The sequence below is a fragment of the Cinclus cinclus genome, chromosome 6 (assembly GCF_963662255.1).
Source record: "Cinclus cinclus chromosome 6, bCinCin1.1, whole genome shotgun sequence".
NCBI classification, from domain to species: Eukaryota; Metazoa; Chordata; class Aves; order Passeriformes; family Cinclidae; genus Cinclus; species Cinclus cinclus.
In genome coordinates, this window is record NC_085051.1 from 54,430,932 (window position 1) to 54,447,541 (window position 16,610).

Consider the following 16,610-nt stretch of genomic DNA (forward strand, 5'->3'; position numbering starts at 1 on the left):
GCATTCAGAGCACAGATTAAACACTCAGATGTGCTGGATACTCCCAGAATGACTGCTGTGATGACTGAAAACCAGAATCCCAATTGCTGAGCCTCTTGCACTCCAGTGGGTCCATGAAAATGGACAGTGGCACAGGGAGGTGGGAAGTTTCCAGGAGCAATGCACAGGAGGACATGACCCAAATGCAGCCAGCAAGGGATTTCCGGAGCTGAGAGGCTTGGAGGGATATCTGGGGGCTCTTCATGGGCACAAGAGTGGAGCAGTCCAGATCAACTTGCTTCTCTGGCTGACCAGCTCTCACCCCTTCTGCCACAGCCTGGAGAGAGGCCCCAGGGCTGAGCTCCTGTCCTGCACCACTCTGGGTTTCCTAAACCCTGAGGGACCTGCTGCAGCCCAATTATACAATGATTATTTTTCATAGCCAGTAGCAGAGAAGGCAGTGGTACAAAACCAGCTTCAGCTGGCACCCTACAAACCAAGACATTCCCATGTTTTTAGCAGGAGTCAGTTTTACACAAACCACACACCTTAGAAGAAGCAGCAGAGTGATGCTGGCTGCAGTATCCAAACCTGGTTCATTCTGTTTCTTGCCAAGTCTTTACTGAGGCCTGTATTTCACTTAAGACTTGCCAGTTTGTCACTTCTTAATTCACCTACCTTAATGCTAATGATATTACTTACTGTGATAATTATTGCAAACAATAAAACAGTCTGCAAAAGGCAACTATCTTATATCTGTTTAGAAGCTTTAATCAACCAGGCCAATAATTTACAGAAAACAAAAAATCAAGCTTCTTTCACAAGATTTTTTTCCCTGTAAATCATACTGACCCCTATAATTTCCACTGGCATTTTTATTGCTGATTTCTGTACTAATATTTCATTACTTTGTCCACAATGACTGGCTGGATGGCTTAGAATTACTTACATTGCTCTAGTGATTTTTTTAATAATTTACCCAAAATGCAGCATTCCACCAGTCCTCTAAAACATTTGCAGTGTTCCAAGATTAAGTGGGAGTGGGTCAAAGATCCCTTGAGCCAATTAATTTTGGTTCCGAAGATGACAGTTGTCTGGACCAGTTAAGGTAATAATGTTTATCTCTAGTAATGCTCTTTAATAGCTTCCTTGGTTACTAATGGGATGGAAAGTGCATTGTCCTCGTGACATTTATGCATGATTCTTCTTGTTTCCAAATGCAGAACAAAAATATTTATTGAACACCTCATTCCTTTTCACATCATCATCAACAATTTTACCATTTCCACCACGTGATTCAAGTGTTTTTGAAGTGAGCATCATCCTAAATGTAAAGTAGAGCCAAATTGCCCTGTTCTATTTAATGCACTTGTGACTGATTTAGGACTTGATTGTTCAAGACTGCAGCAATATGAAAATCCCACTGAAATACTAGAGGATCTTCAGGGGTGAACTCAACCTCCCAGATGCCATTGGCTGCCAAAATTACTTAAAAGATTAAAATAGGCAATGACTGACACAGCATACCAATTGGCCTTATCGATTTTGCTAAAGCTAAAAATGGCTACAATTCAAGTTTTAAATTAGTCTGAAAGGCAGCATGGTACTTTTATTAAGCCAATGGCATTCTTAAATTTATTTTCCAACAGCAAACATCTTTCATATAAGGTTTTTATAAGCTGGTTTCTATGCACAATCCTTTCTAAGTGTTTCTAATGTTAAAAAATTAACCATCTGTAGCTCAGAAAGGGTAGAAAACTGCTTAAATGCAACAGCACAGCACAGAAATGGCAGAGAGCTCCAAAAGTGCACCATAAGAAGCGCCTGATCAGTAACATCACTGCTGCTGCTGTTGTCATCTACAGTCTGTGACCTAACCTGTGACTAGGGCTGTGAAGGGACTGAAACACCTTCACGTGGGCTATGTTACATCAGGTAGACTTCTCTCCTCCTGGGCACTCCTGGGCTCAAGCTCCCCACTGCTGTGAGTGCTCCCCACCAGCACAAAACCTCTCCTGCTATTCCCTGTGCAAAGGGTTCAGTGGGCACCAGGACTGATACAGTCACTCTGGTCCTCCAACTCTCTCCCCCTTTTTCTGTAAGGAAATATAAAATGTTTTTAAGGACAGCTGTTTGGGAGGGTTGGTTGGGGTTTGGGTATTTCATTTGTTTTCTTTTTTTTTGGTTGGATGGTTGGTTGGTGTGGAGGGTTGTTTAATCTCCTTAAAGCAGCAAATGCCATCTCTTTGAAAGGTGCTGTGCCCATTTCTGTTTGCAAAGGGAGATCTGTAAGGGTAAGGGAGTCTAAGCCAAACCTCTTCTGCGTGATCCTTTATCCTGCAGGGTGGAACAAAGTAACCTGGCAAATTATTGGCCAACACTCAAGGCAGAGTTCAAAATGCTTTCAAGTATTAACTGGAAGTTTTGAAAGTCCTTTTGTGCCACCAGTACAGTATTGTATTGCTAATTTTACTCCCTTGAAAGACTTGCAGAAGAAATTTGCATAGGGTTTGCTGAGTTCACTGTGAGAGGGCACGGCTAACCTCAGCTCCTCTCCTTGTCCAGACGTGTCCCCAGCAATCAGCTTATGGCTCAACAACAGATCACAGGACCAGTCAAACTACACACTGCAGGATTACCTTTTCATCTTCTCCTTGTGCTAATAAGATGACTTGTTATAAATATGATCATTTTCCTGCTCAGCTATTACCAGAAAGAAATTATAGACCATGTCATCAACCTTAACAATTTTAATCAATTCTCTCCCCTCCTCAGTTTATTGTCTTCTTAGATAAATTCCTGTAGGACATTATCTCTGGTTTACCTTGGGTCTTAAAGGGATCTGATTTACAGCCTTGCCAGGCTGTAAATACACCAGCTTCTGTTGAATGATTATTTGCATTAGAGGAGTGCTGAGAAGCTCAGTGCATATAGTACAAAGCCAGTATTTAAGACAGTCCCTGATTCAAAATGGTTGCAGTCTACTTGGGAACCAAAGACCAGAGGCAAAGCTGTAAAGTGAAACAATTCTTATGTCCCACCTGTTGTCGCTGCCTCTCAGTCTCATACAAGACCATCGTGTACTGTCCTCAGGATTTTTCTTACTTTCCTTGCATTTTCTTTTGCACTGGAGTTTGCTGACCATCCAGTCTCAACCACACCAGTTGGAGAATCTCTTCATAGCATCTCTCTGCTGCGCTGGCTCCTCTGTTCTCCACCACATGTTTGAGCTGATGCATATGCAGACCCAGGTACTGAGAAATGTCTTTTGTAGAGTGGGGAAAATAACCCTCGGGAGTGAATGAGAAATTAAGATAAAATACAGTGCTATTGAATGTTTCTGCATTCAAAGTTAACTCATGGTGTGTGGGTAGAAAGCTCTAGGCTGTTTCTTCAAGATCCCAAGAGCAGAAATTTCACCTGTAGCAGCTAGTGGCAAAGACAAGATGAGGGTATGCATGACTGAGATGGGATGTGCTGTGCTGTGCTGTGCCCACTGATGTGATGCAGAACCTATTCTGCTTGTCCCACAACAACAACAACAACAGCAGCAACAACAACATAGCTAAAATCCTTTAGTGAGATTTCATAGTATAATCTGTTCTCACCCCTAAGTACCCAGCCTGTGGGCAGCTGTGACCAGCTGTGCCAGACTGGTCTGGCAGTCACTGTTTTTTTTTCCTGGAGATGCTGCTTGCTGGTGTTACCTATCACCTTTTCTCTCTGGAACTGCTGAAGGGGAGGAGCATGAGTCTTTGAAAAAAAGGAGAAAACCTGCACAAATCTGGTCTGCCACAGGGAAAGGAGAGGCATTAGTCAAAGCTGGTGACTGGCCACTCCTCTAAGAGCTCCTGCACCCTCTGATATTAGATCTGGCCAGAAAGCTACAACATGGTCCTGCCTGCAGTTGGCAGATGTGGTCAGTTCAGAGTTGTTTCTGCTAAAGGTTTTCCTGCAGAAAAGGCAAATCAACCCCAAACTTCGAAGCTGATTATTAACAAAGGGAGTTGCATGGTGCCATTATCTTCCAGCAAGCATAGGTATTGAAAGGGCCAAGAATTGTATTGATCTCAAAAAATTGTGCAAGATGGTGAAACTTAGTAGAGGTGAGAGACATTCTGAGTCTCTTCTGGACAATTTAGACAAAGCAGCCTGTGTGTGTGGGAAGTGAACAGTTGCTTCATGCTTGGCAGATAATCAGGACTGTGGTACCTCTTTTTTTTGTTCAAATGTTACTTAGTCTTCCTCAGTCAACTATCTCAACATCCCACAACTCATTTTTGGGAATTAATTTCACCAGCATGGAAATACTGGGAACCTGAGTCTTGCCAGGAGTGTTGCAATGAAACAGAGATCTGTGCCCAGCTTACCTGAAAGCTTGTTTCAGCCATGACCACTCTCTTTACCTGAAATGAATGGAGCTTCTACTCATAAACTTTGTGGTGAGAAGGACAGCCATGAGCTATGTGTGTGCAGTCAGGAAATGTGCATTTTTTGCAGGGTTTTAAGACGATTTAATGAATGTGGAACACATGGCAGTTCATGTACCTGCTGACTAAAGAAGATTATTCTGAAGTATCCTGAAGCTTTTAAGAATCAGCATGCAATGAAGCCACTACTACATCTCAAAATACTGCTCTGTTGGTCTCTTGCTTGTGGCTTTTATTCTCCAGTGGTGCTGATAATACAACTGTTTTCTCCAAAGAAATAAATATTACTCTGATGAGCTCTCATAAAATGCCTGACAAGCATATAAATCTCCAGTTGATGGTTTGTATGCCATAAATTACTAAATCTGCCCCTGAATTTGACCCCATCAAAGCAGGCTGACTCCTCCTGACACTGCTGATCTTTTCTTCCACATTCATAGCATTCTTCCACCATTCTCAAGTGAAGAAAGAGCATCACTAAAAATTCACACAGTGGAGTATGGTTTTAACTTCACAGGGCAGAAAATATGTGAATCTCCAAGTGATTCAATAAATTATTCCCTGAAGGGCAGCAAATTATGAACCTTCTCTTCCTGTAAGGCCTTTGCCACTACACTGGATATTACTGAAGACATTCTTCAATGTAAAGGGAACTATATATTTTTTACGTGTACCTATTAAATATTTCATCAAAGCTTTTCATCTTGCAGGCAAAAATGATAATGCAAGAAACCAAGAAGATCGTTTCAAGCAGAACTGACATTTTCACTAAACCAGAGTGGCATGATCTAATGTCAGTCAGCAGAGCAAACACTTGCCTACAGAGGCAATAATAATGATTGCTTTAGAGATGCAACTGTACTGTTACCTAAAATGTTCTTCCTCATAACACCAGCAATAAACATTTATTGGTCTTGGATTTCCAGAAAAATGTATGAATTTGTTCAAATTATACAGGAATGACTTCTTTTCCACGAGTTCTCATTCACCCCTTGCTGAGTCTGTGAGTCTTGTCTTAATAAGTCTCTTAGGCAAGGAGCAGCCTTGTATTGCTCATAAATCAGTGAGATCTTGTTGAATGACAATGTTTGTTTTCTTTAGTGCAAACTGATGTTTCATTTTGAACTAGGACTTTTATAATCCTCATGAATTTTAATCAAATGGCCCCACTGACTAAATATGAAGAGGATTTTCCTAAAAATGCAGAAAATTGAACCAATGGGAGAAGTTCTATTAAGAATCTTCTGACTAAGTTGACCCTTGAGAAAGGGTAGCAGAGGATCACCTGCATGGAACAGTCTGCAGTGCATGTACTTGTAAAGTAAACCTTGGGCTGGATCTGAAAATGCACAAGTGTGTGAGTGGAGTACTAGGGAAGAGGAAGGAAAAGAAAAAGAGGTGGTTACTGCAGAAAAACTGCTTAAGGAAATCCTTCATTTCTGGCATTCAACCAAATATTCCTCCCTTAGCACTATAATAACAACCACAGAAGAACAGGAGAAAGAATTTGTTCATGGTTGGAAGGGCAAAGTACAGCCCTCTGGCCATGCATGTTGTGTTAGGCTCTCCAGGCCATGTGAAATCATTTTTCTGTTTAAGTAGGCTCGCAACCTTTCTCATAAGAAATACGCACATACATGAAAATTAATTGAACGAATAAGAGGAATAAAAAAAACTGAAATAGAGACTATCTCAAGCTGCCTGTTGTTCCCATTCTCCTACACAGGAGGCCTCAAAACCCTGCTGCTTCTCTTATGAAACCAATCAACTTTCCCTGAGAAGCTATTTCTTTAAATGTGATATTGAAATGGCTCTGACTTGCCATAAGGTGATTCCCATTTAAGATGCCACACCATACAACTATGTATAATCTGACCTAATCTCATCAGACAGCACGACATCATCACTGCCGAGCTTTTCCTAATTAAACCCCCCCAAAACGAGATCACTTAAGCGTATGCTTTAATTCTTTCAGCGAAGTTTTATACCACACAGATCCTAGATGAGACATTCTGACAATGTTCACACTAAACCAGCTCCATTCTTTTATTGCACTGATAATTCTTCCTGCTCCCCTGCCACAAGTTATGAGGGTCATAAATTAAAAATAGTTGTACGAATTCCTCTCCATAATAAAAATAAGATATTTTTTGTGGGTTAGCTGGGGAATAAAAGAGGATAACTGGAGAAGACCATACTGCACATTCTGAAAAGAAGTGTTAACACAAATGGGGTTTTATTTTAGTAAATTCCATAGCAGTAAAATTAAATTTCCTGTTGGTATGTAGGACTATGCTGTGGGTAAAAAAAAAAAAACAAAACAAAAACAAATCAAAAGAAAATTTCACCAGCTGGTGTAAAACAAAGATACCAAACTAAAGCTGTTTTGGACAATGCTGCCACACTACACACTCCAGATAAGAATCTGTCCCTATAGCTGGTTAATAAACAGGTTAAAAACACGAGTATTTTAAAAAGCCATCTTGTAGAACCATCCAAATGACAGAAGCCTGTTCCAGTCAGACTGTATCTCTGCATTTATGCCAGGGAATAACCATGCACATGAATGGTCTTATTGTTTTCCAGTTGACTGGGCAGGGTTGGGGCCTGTTCCTGGCTGTACAGGAGATGAGAATGTTGGCAACCAGCACAACCGTGGTACTAGGCAGAGGGAAGGATTGGTGCTTAGATAGAGAGGAGGGGCAGATTGCTTTTGGAGGTCCAAACTCATTTCAGCAAGGCTGCTACACCAAGCTAACTAAAATCAAGATAAACATCCATTTTAAAATAATAGAAATTGTTCTTAGTAATTTAAAAATAATCAATCAACAAGAATCAAACAAAAAAAAAAAAACAACAAAATCAAGGGAAATATTTTCAAAATTACACTTACAAGGGTATATTCAGAAGGGGGATTATTTGCATGCTATGCTGATCCAGCTCATGCTGAAACCCAGAACCAGTGATGAAAAGATTTTGTCTCAGGCTCCATAGGAAAGGGCTCAGTGCTGCCCTTTCTGCTGGCAGCCAACAGCACCAACAGCACCATTAGCTCTGTGAAGTACACAGGTCCAGACCTGCAGCATTCTCTTGCAAAAGACCACAGATCTTTCCTGGTTACAGTAAAAATCCAGGCAGAAATCTTGACCTGAAGTGAGAATGCTGCAGGCACACATCTCCCTGCAGCAGAGCTCAAACAGCTGGCATGGGTCCAATTTTGGTTTTCTGGGAAAGTAATCACTGAGGAGCAGAATCCACTCCAATGAAGAAGTGGTTAAGAAACCCTGCGTGACCTACTTGTGAACCTCTCCTGATGCATCTCAAAGTGAGTTAACAAAGAACAAATGAAATAATCTCAGGGAACAGTGACCGACAACTATTTCTACAGCCCTTGGATACTAAGTAGTCAGGAATTCATGAGCTGTACGTGCGCCCATGAATGTGTGTGCATACAGCTGTGCATCCTGGATTTCAGCCAGCCTGCAAAGAGTTAATTGGACCACCAACCCTTAGCAGTCCTGCACACCTTTATTTATAAGCTGCCCACCATGTTGATATCTGAGCAATAACCAGAATTAGCCTTTTTTCCCTTAGCTCACGGACAGGGAAAACTGCCCTTCAAAGGGGAAGCCAAACAGGACATTTGGATCAGAATATGATTGGTCTGAACAGAAGCCTCCTCTGCAGCAAGATGCAGCTCTTGTTTGGCAACTCGGTCAAAAATCTCCTCCACATCAGAGCCTGCCAGCAGGAACTTGATTTAATTAATCTCCTTTGGGGATGGTGGGATCTTTGTTTTGAAGCAAGGATCTGAAGTGGTTCTGCTCCAAGTTGTGATAGTGGGTTCAGGGAGTCACACAGAAAGTATTTCAGTGGAGCAGATGACCTGATTCAACAGCTCTGAATAGAGATTGCCCTGTGACCTATTATTTCTCTGCCTGGACATTTTACTTTGCCTTCAATCTCCTTCTTTACTGGCAATATGAGTGCTCTGGGACAAGGACTGGTCATTACTCTGCATCTGCACAACCTACAGAGCAGTGAACCTCCTGCCACCTGGGCCATGCAGTTTAACACAGCTGTGAGCATGTCCCCTGTAGCTGAGGGTGACAGTGCTGTAGATGAATGTAGAGGGATTTGCCTGATAAACAGATGCCCCAAATTTAGAATGAGCCACACTGGGCTGCTGCTACACCCAACTTTGTGAGGTCTTTCCCCAGCCTTTCCTCCTCCCAGCAGGAAGAAGTGGTTTCATGTCACTTCTATGGTGTTGTATTTTCCAAGACTGTTGTGTGTCTGACTAGCCTGGGGGGTTGAGAGCCCAAGGGCTACACTGTCTGCCACAAGGGCTTGTTTCAACAGGAAAAAAGAATGTAAAACTCAAAGTAAAGCAGTGCAACAGCTTGTCCTCCCCATGGACACATGCTCTGGGATTTAAAGATGACAGTGTAGCACCAGGATATGCTGCCCACACATTTTTGGAAGGGTGAGGAGTGAGAAGGAAAGACTTCACTTATTATATTTTTTTATTCCTTTTAGATCACTGGAATAAGATAAAGATGCTGCAATGCAGCATTCAGCCAGGCTGAGGGTATTGGCACAAACTGCATCTTCAGTCAGGTCAGAAGACACATGGTGGGAACAGGAACATTTTTTCTCTCCTATAAACACCAAAGTACTGACTGGCTGCTCAAATAAATACATGTAGATAAACGCATGGTAGAACTGGGCTTAAAGAGAAACTAAAGCAAACACTAACCTTTTTACAGCAACTTATAACAAAGATTTGCCTAGATGGCAGGCTTGTATAAAGAAGTAAATTATCCTACTTCCATTGAGGAGTATAGAGATGCTCTACAGATCAGTTCATAGAGCAGCCTCTCCAGTAAATAGATGTTGCTCAGAAAGAAGTGAATAATATCTATAGAAAATTAAGCTATAGTCAGACAAATCAATAATAAAATACCCTTCAATGACAGGATGAGCTGGCAAAATAGGGTAGAAGTCCATTTTTATTTATAAAGGATTTCTATTACTTCATGGCAGCACTCAATACAAATGCCTTCAAAGTGCCGTGGAAGTGGCAGCTGCTCCCTCCATCCCCCTCTGCCTGGTGTCTGAGGGACATGGCAGGCTGCAAGGGTGTGGTGCTCTGCTCCAAGCAGAGACCAAGAACACTCCAATAAAACACAGATGCTGCAGCTCAGTCAGCTTCGAAGACTTTGAAGATAATGATACCCTGAAATCACCTTGGGCCATGATGTATCTGCCAAGAAAGAAGTCAAATGTTGGCTAAAGAAGGCAGTAATACTATTAATTAAATAATAACAAAATCCTACTGCTCTTCAGAAAGAGGAAAAGGAAGAAATGCTGCTTTCTTTCCCTCCTTACAGTCCTGCTGCAGTTCACTTTGCCCTTCCTGGCTCCTCAGCCTTGCAGCCAAGGTATAAACCAGTACTAAGCCACCAAGTGTTGTGACTAAAGGGCCACCTCCTGCAACTGGTGTGCTGGACCTGTGGTTTCTATGCCATTAGACTTTATTAAGATTACATCCTGAGCCGAAATTCCAAAGTACACACCACTGAAGACACCAAGAAAAGTTCTTGCCAGTGGCTGAGAAACGATACTCAAACCCAAACGTGCAGTGTACAAATGCAAAGCTGTCTTTCCAGCTGGAGTATGAGCCTGGGGAAACATCACTATGAACCTGGTGTCTTCCTTAGCAGCCTGAGAGCCAGAGAACCAGTGCTGAGCTGCTGCTCTTTGCAGCTCTATTGATATCTGCAGGAGCTGGGGCTCTCTAGAGAAAGTTTTACCATGATACTCAGTGCTCCTCATAATGGGAGAAAAAGTTGTCAGTGCTCGCTGCACTTACTGTTCTTCAGAATTTTCTAGTTACCTAGTTATACCTTCAGTTTCAACTCTATAAAGATCTCATAAAAGATCAAAAAGATGTCATAAAATGGCATTCACAGCACCCATTTCAGGCTTTTATTCAATGGTTAGATGCTCAAGATTAATTCAATCCTGCCAACTGTGTTTGGGTACTGCCCTGCAAGAGGATGAGGAATGTATGCAGAGATGGATTCCAACCTGCAGCATGGTGGAGATTAAGAGACACTCAATCTCAAGAGGTGCTGAGGCTCACTGGAGTGGCTGGAGAGGCTGTGTTGGGACTCGGGCTGGAGAAGTGGCTGGTGTTGGGACTTGGGTGGGAGAAGAGGCTGTGCTGGAGCTCACTTGGGTGGGAGAAGGAACTGGTGTTGGGTCTGGTCCCAGTGCCTAGCAGACGCAGCATTTCCAGACCCGTGGCATCAAGCTTGCGTGCTAGACCTTCCCAGGTCAGGGTCAACTGCACCCTGGTCAAAGAGGTGCCAGAGGATCTGCTGGCATTCACTGAGCCCCTGTGACAGCCTGAAGTGAGGGATGCTGAACCAGGGCATGGCACTGGCTCAGACATCCTGGAGAAGCTGTGGATGCCCCATTCCTGGAGGTGTTCAAAGCCGGGCCGGATACGCCTTTGAGCAAGCTAGTCTGGTGCTTGGCACGGTGGCAGGGTAGGTGACCTTTACGGTAGATGACCTTTAAGGCCCCTTCCAACCCATCCCACGGAGGTGTCACTGCAGCGATGACACACGACCCAAGGCCAGGCCAGCACCGGCCCCTCAGGAGCCCCGCGAGCGCCGCCGAGCCGGGCGCGGGCCGGGCCGCGGCACCCCCGGCCGGGCCCGGCAGGGCTGGAGCCGCCTCCTGACGTCGGGAACCTGCGGCGCGGGGGCGGAGCGGGGCGGGCGCCGGGAGCGGCCCGCGGGGCAGGCAGAGCCGGCTGGCGGGGCGCGGTGCCCGGCTGCCACCGCGCCGAGGGCCGCAGCAGGTAGGGCGGGCGGCGGGCGGGGGCCGGGGGGCTGCGGGGCCGGCACACAAAGGGCTGTGCCGGCTGCTCCCGCCTCTCCCTTCCCGGGCGCTTTGTCGGTGCCGCTCGCGTGTCGTGACACGGGCGCGGCGGCCCGCAGCGGCGGCTCCCGGAGCGGCAGGGAGGCGGCGGGGCCGTGCGGGCTGTCCCCGTCCCCCGCGGGGCTCACCCATCCCCACCTGCGCGTCCCGGGGCCTCCGAGGCGGCGGTCGGGCCGGGGAGCGCCGCGCAGCCCTGGGAAAATGGAGATCTCCTTCCCCCGGTGCGCTTAGGAATGCAGCTGGGAGCCCGGGAGGTGGGTGAGGGGAAGGCGAGAGCCTGGCGTGTGCCGCTGAACCTTCCTTCCTTCCTTCAGCCGGGGATGTTGTGGGAGAGGCTGGCGGAGAGGCCGCAGGAACAGGCTGCTCGCAGCCGGGCTGTAGCAGCGACAACAAACAGGTGTGGCCGGGAGAGCGCCCGGTGAGTGCCGCACGCAGGTCACGGCTGCCGCCCCTCCGCCTGCTGAGCTCCGAAACCCCCGGCAGCATTCAGCCTGCGCTTTCTGTCCTGGGGTAGCAGAGCGGTTTGGTGTTTGGACCAGCCGTACAGCGCGGGAGGAAGGAAGGAAGGATTTGCGGGCTCACAACTTAGATCAGTGTGGAAGTGGGATGAGCAATAGGGAGGCTGGTCTCCTCCCTCCCAGCGCTGGTGTAAGCGCTCCTGCGAATGCACTGTGGAAGGTTAGAGGAACCACGTTATGTCACCTCACTGCTGTGCTGGTCCACATCTTTGATGATGGGGGATGTTCAAGCTGTGTAGCGCTGTGGTAGTGATGAGGAAATGTTCTGGAAAAGAGATCTTTGTTGTTTTCTCTTTTTTCCCCTCCACCATATCTCATCATTTCATTGAGTGGATTCAGCTGGATGGTTTAATATTTTAAACAACCCTTTCTTCAGATCCTTAGTCTTACTTTGCCGTGGGAATATTTCCAGGGCTGCAGAGCTCCTGTACATGGCACATGGGCAGCAGGTCCTGGCAGACACTTCACAACTGCTTGTTGTCACCAGATATTTAAGATAGGAACACAAGTGCATGAGGCAGCATTGGGTCCCATGGTGAAGGGAAACTTGTAAAGGTGGCTACACACTGTTGTACTTGCACACTTCATTAATGGCTCAATTATTTTGGTTTTTTGTTTTTTGTGTGTGTTTAGGATGTATAAAGGTTAAGTGCTAAGCGCCAAAATGAGCGTGACTTCGTGGTTCTTGGTGAGCAGCACTGGCATTCGCCATCGGCTCCCTCGGGAGATGATATTTGTTGGCAGAGATGACTGTGAACTGATGCTCCAGGTAACATGGCTTTTTTTTTTTTTTTTGTAATTATTTCTTCTGATGGTGCAGTGGATGTATATGTAATGCTAGGGATCTGTAGAGATGTTTGATGTTTTCTTCAAGTGACACCTTTTAAAAGAAACTTCGTCTTTTTATCCTGAGTCTGTGTTTCCCTTGAAGACTTTGTGTTTGTGACAGCGTGAGTGAGGTTTTCAAATTGCCATGTCATCAGATAGATAGGATCCATAGTGGTGGGAGATTAATCAAATAGATTAACTGTCTTGATGCTGCTAGAAGCAATAAACAAAGACATACCATTCTGTCCTGATCTGTGATTATGCTGCTGGCTTTTTTAGCTTTTAATACATGCACTGTTTACATATGATTTGAATGCAGGCAGGGTTTTTTTGTTTACTTGTTTTTCCCTTTTAAGTTTGATTAAATTATTTATGCTGGCATTTTTTCAGGTGTTTTTATCATGGTAGAAAATACTGATATTTAGCAGAGGAAATCTGTTGTGGTGGGCTGAGTAGGCTGGTGACCTCTTCCCAAAGTAATTGTATTACTTGGGCAAACTTTCAGCTTCTGTTAGTGCTTTCCATACCAGCATGTGTCTCTGCTGGACCTAATCCAGCATGTGTGAAGTGCTGACCTAGTGTTTGACAGCGTAATGTAGTAGATGTCACTCCAGAAAAATGGTGCTGGAATCTTGCAAAGAGCTTTTGACCTGAGCAGTTTAGCTCAGGAATTTGTAGAAGCTCAGAATTAAATTAGTGCTTCTGTTAGACCTGTGCCATGAGTACTTAAGTCCATAAAAAATGTTCTGTTGCACCTGCCTGTCCCCCTTTTGCCCCTTTGTGAAGGTGGCAGACATTCCTGTTGATGGCAAAATTAGGAAGCTGCCTGCACGATGGAGACTCCTTCCTTATAATTTCCACTGCTGACCTGATCATAGGTATGTCCTAAAAGCTGTGCTAGTGATCTGATGATTTACTGAAGAGGCTGCATTTGTAATTGCTGCAGAGATTTTGTACGATATGTTAGTAGGAGGTCTGTTTAGAGGGGCAGAAGTTCTTGTACAAGTGTACTTGAAGGGCACGGTGCTGTCTAGCTGTAATAAAATGCCAGTGTCCATGGGAGGAGAGCTTGCAGTGTTTGTCCTGCTCTGCCTGCTGGAAGTGAGTGGCATGGCTGTGCTGTGATAGTAGAGTCAGAAGCTCGTGTTCCACAGTAGCAGTTTGTTTGGGTTCTCCCATGAATCACACTATCTCTTATTTCATGTTGCTACATGTCTGGCTGGTGAGGCATGTAAAGGTGAGACAATAAAAATATCCTGATATTTGCTGTACATCTGCATTTGGGTGCTTAAGAACCTGATTGCTGTCTTCTCTCATGACTTGGAGGTAGAAAACACACAGTGGCCCTGGTTTCCAGAATTTTTTTAGGCTGCCCATCTAAATATCTTATGAAGGAACTTGAGGGTTGTTGTTTTTTTGGTTTTTGTTACTGTCAGCCTTCAGTACTATGACAATTGCGTCTTAAGCTGTGCACTCTAAAATAAAAGTACCCAAATACCAGTTATGCTTAAAGTGCAGAGCTTGTTTCTCTGGTTGCTTATGGGGTTAAATGGATGTCATGGATTGTGAGCCACTCCATACCAACCAGAGTGTTTCATGCTTCTTTACAAGTCTGATCTGGCTTGTCAGTATTGCTGTGTTACTTGTGGAGTACCCAACCTTGTGATGCTCTTCATTTGCCATGCACTTTTCTACAAGGTAAATGGATGGAGATTCCTGGAGGAGCTAGGAATATTTGTGAAACAGTTGCATCTGGAGGCTCGTGGGTGGTATTAAAAGAGGTTTCCATTATTTCACCAGAGTGAAGGCTCCGGATTGTTTATAAAAGCCAGCAGCTTGTGTTCATGGGGTGAGCTACATGTGACCCTTTATAAACATACTGGTCTGCTATCTCCAGTAATAAAGCTTTTTCTAGGCTCACATGTAAGGTCTTGTTTTGAACAGCACAGCACATTCTTTTTCTACCCATTTGCTTATAAAGATGTTTTCCAGAGCTACCTGGGGCTCCAAATGAAATGTTTGTAGTAAGACTCAGTGCAGAAGAGAAACTGTGAACAGAGAGACTTGATATCCAAGCAGAATTGTATGTGAACAGATGGAGGATGAGATCTAAAAATAGACTTTTTCCCTACTGTGACTGTCCATGTCACAAAATCGTTGTGCAGACTGGCACAATCATTTGTCTTGGGAAAAGCTTAAGAAGCAGGGCAGTTATCAGAGCAGATGGACAGAGCTCTTGTGACAGTTGTTTGCACCTTGTAGTATTTCTGTGGTACTGACCCTGAAATTGTATATTCACTGTGTGGTTATTTTCCATATATATTTCAAGATATTGGCATTTAATCCTTTAAAGTGCACAGCTGGGAACAGACTGGCAGTGGCTGGATGACCTGGTCAGTGTTTTTTCATCTCTAAGGCTGTTACTGCTTATTGATTTCATCGTGATATGGTTTGTGGTTCCCTGTTGAGACCATGTGTAACAGGGTGCTCAGACATACAACATGGAGATAATCCTTGTCCTGGACACCTGCAGTCTTGCCTTTCTCATTTTACTGTTTTAGGAGTGTCTTGTCTTACGATATTTTCTTGGAATGTGCAAGGTATCAGATCTCTAAACAGCAAAAAAGGATGTCTTTGTCACCAAACAATAAGGCTTTAGTTTTGTGTGGTTTTCTTATTTCATAACACAAGCAATGGATTTGCTTTCTGATTAACAAAGAGGTGAAGAAACCCAGAGTCTTTAATCTTAAAATTGAGTAGGTCTGATAATGGGGAAACATAATCTACCTTGATATCTTCTATGCGTACTAAGAGGATTAGAAGTATTTCAAATGTTTTTGTAGCCCTCTAAAGCTTCTAGTACAAGTAAATGCGAGATTTACATTGAGTTTGAATGTTAATGCATGGGTGAAAATGCCATGAAATGTAGCTGTAGCTTGGCATGCAGTGTTGCTATCAGAGCCAAGGGCTTAATTCTGCACTTCTAAGAAAAGTGCTTGATTTCTTCAACAGCCTCACTGGTTCCTTCAGGTAACAGTCAACAAACTGCAGGAGTGTGGAAATCTGGACCTTCAGTAACTTGCACTGGTGTGGGTTTTTAATGTGAAACTTGAGGGTGGTAGGAATTAATGGTCTGAAAAGATTATTTTTTTTTAATAGAAGAATTTTGGGACCATCTTGAAGAAAATAATTTTTCCCTCCCCCACAACATCGTTCTTGGGAAATGTAGCTGCCATCTTTATAAGCTTTGATCACTTGTTTAATGTGATGGGTACTCCGGGGACAAACATTTTGCAAATTCAAATCTTCACTTAGCCATTAAAACAATCCCATCTGTTCCTAAACAAAACTTTTTTTTTTCATTTTTTTCTAAATGTAAATATTTAACAGAATGAAAAGCAGTGTCATGATTTCCCTGTTTTTGTTTGAGAGCGATATTTACTGGAAAATCTGGGGAACAGAAATGTTTAACCAGTGCTCCCCTGAGTATTTCCCTTCCTTTAGAGTAATGCTCTGGGCATATGATTGTCCTGCACCAGATGAGTTTGTACAAGAGTGTGAGTTACAGCAGGAGTAGGTGCAAGCAGCATGGTGCTTTCTGTTTGATGCTTTTATCCTGTCTGCCTTTTGAGGCAGCCTGACATTTCCTATCAGGAGACACTGTTTGCAATTGCTTATAACTCTGCTAAACTTTGTAGCTGTTTGGGATGAGAGTTTATTTTCCAGGCATGTGTTTTAGACAGTGTGTTCTGGATGTGATCATTTATCTCTCTTCTCTGGTCTTTGCTGTGAGCAACTCTGAGAAAAATGCTGTTTTCTTCAGGTCAGTTATTTAAAAGTATATTTAGCCTGTTCTTTGAAGTTCTGGCATTGTAGTAGAGCTGGGTTAGTGGAGCTTTTC

General features: G+C 44.0%; 1 protein-coding gene across 1 annotated transcript in view; it reads left to right on the top strand.

Annotated features, from left to right (window-relative positions):
• The first annotated feature begins 12,106 nt into the window (after positions 1 to 12,106).
• CEP170B (centrosomal protein 170B) overlaps positions 12,107 to 16,610 on the top strand; it is a 53,227-nt gene continuing 48,723 nt past the window's right edge. The window contains exon 1 of the mRNA XM_062494782.1: positions 12,107 to 12,650. Within this exon, the coding sequence (XP_062350766.1) occupies positions 12,546 to 12,650 (105 nt within the window). The 5' untranslated portion in view covers positions 12,107 to 12,545. The remainder of the gene's footprint in view (positions 12,651 to 16,610) is intronic.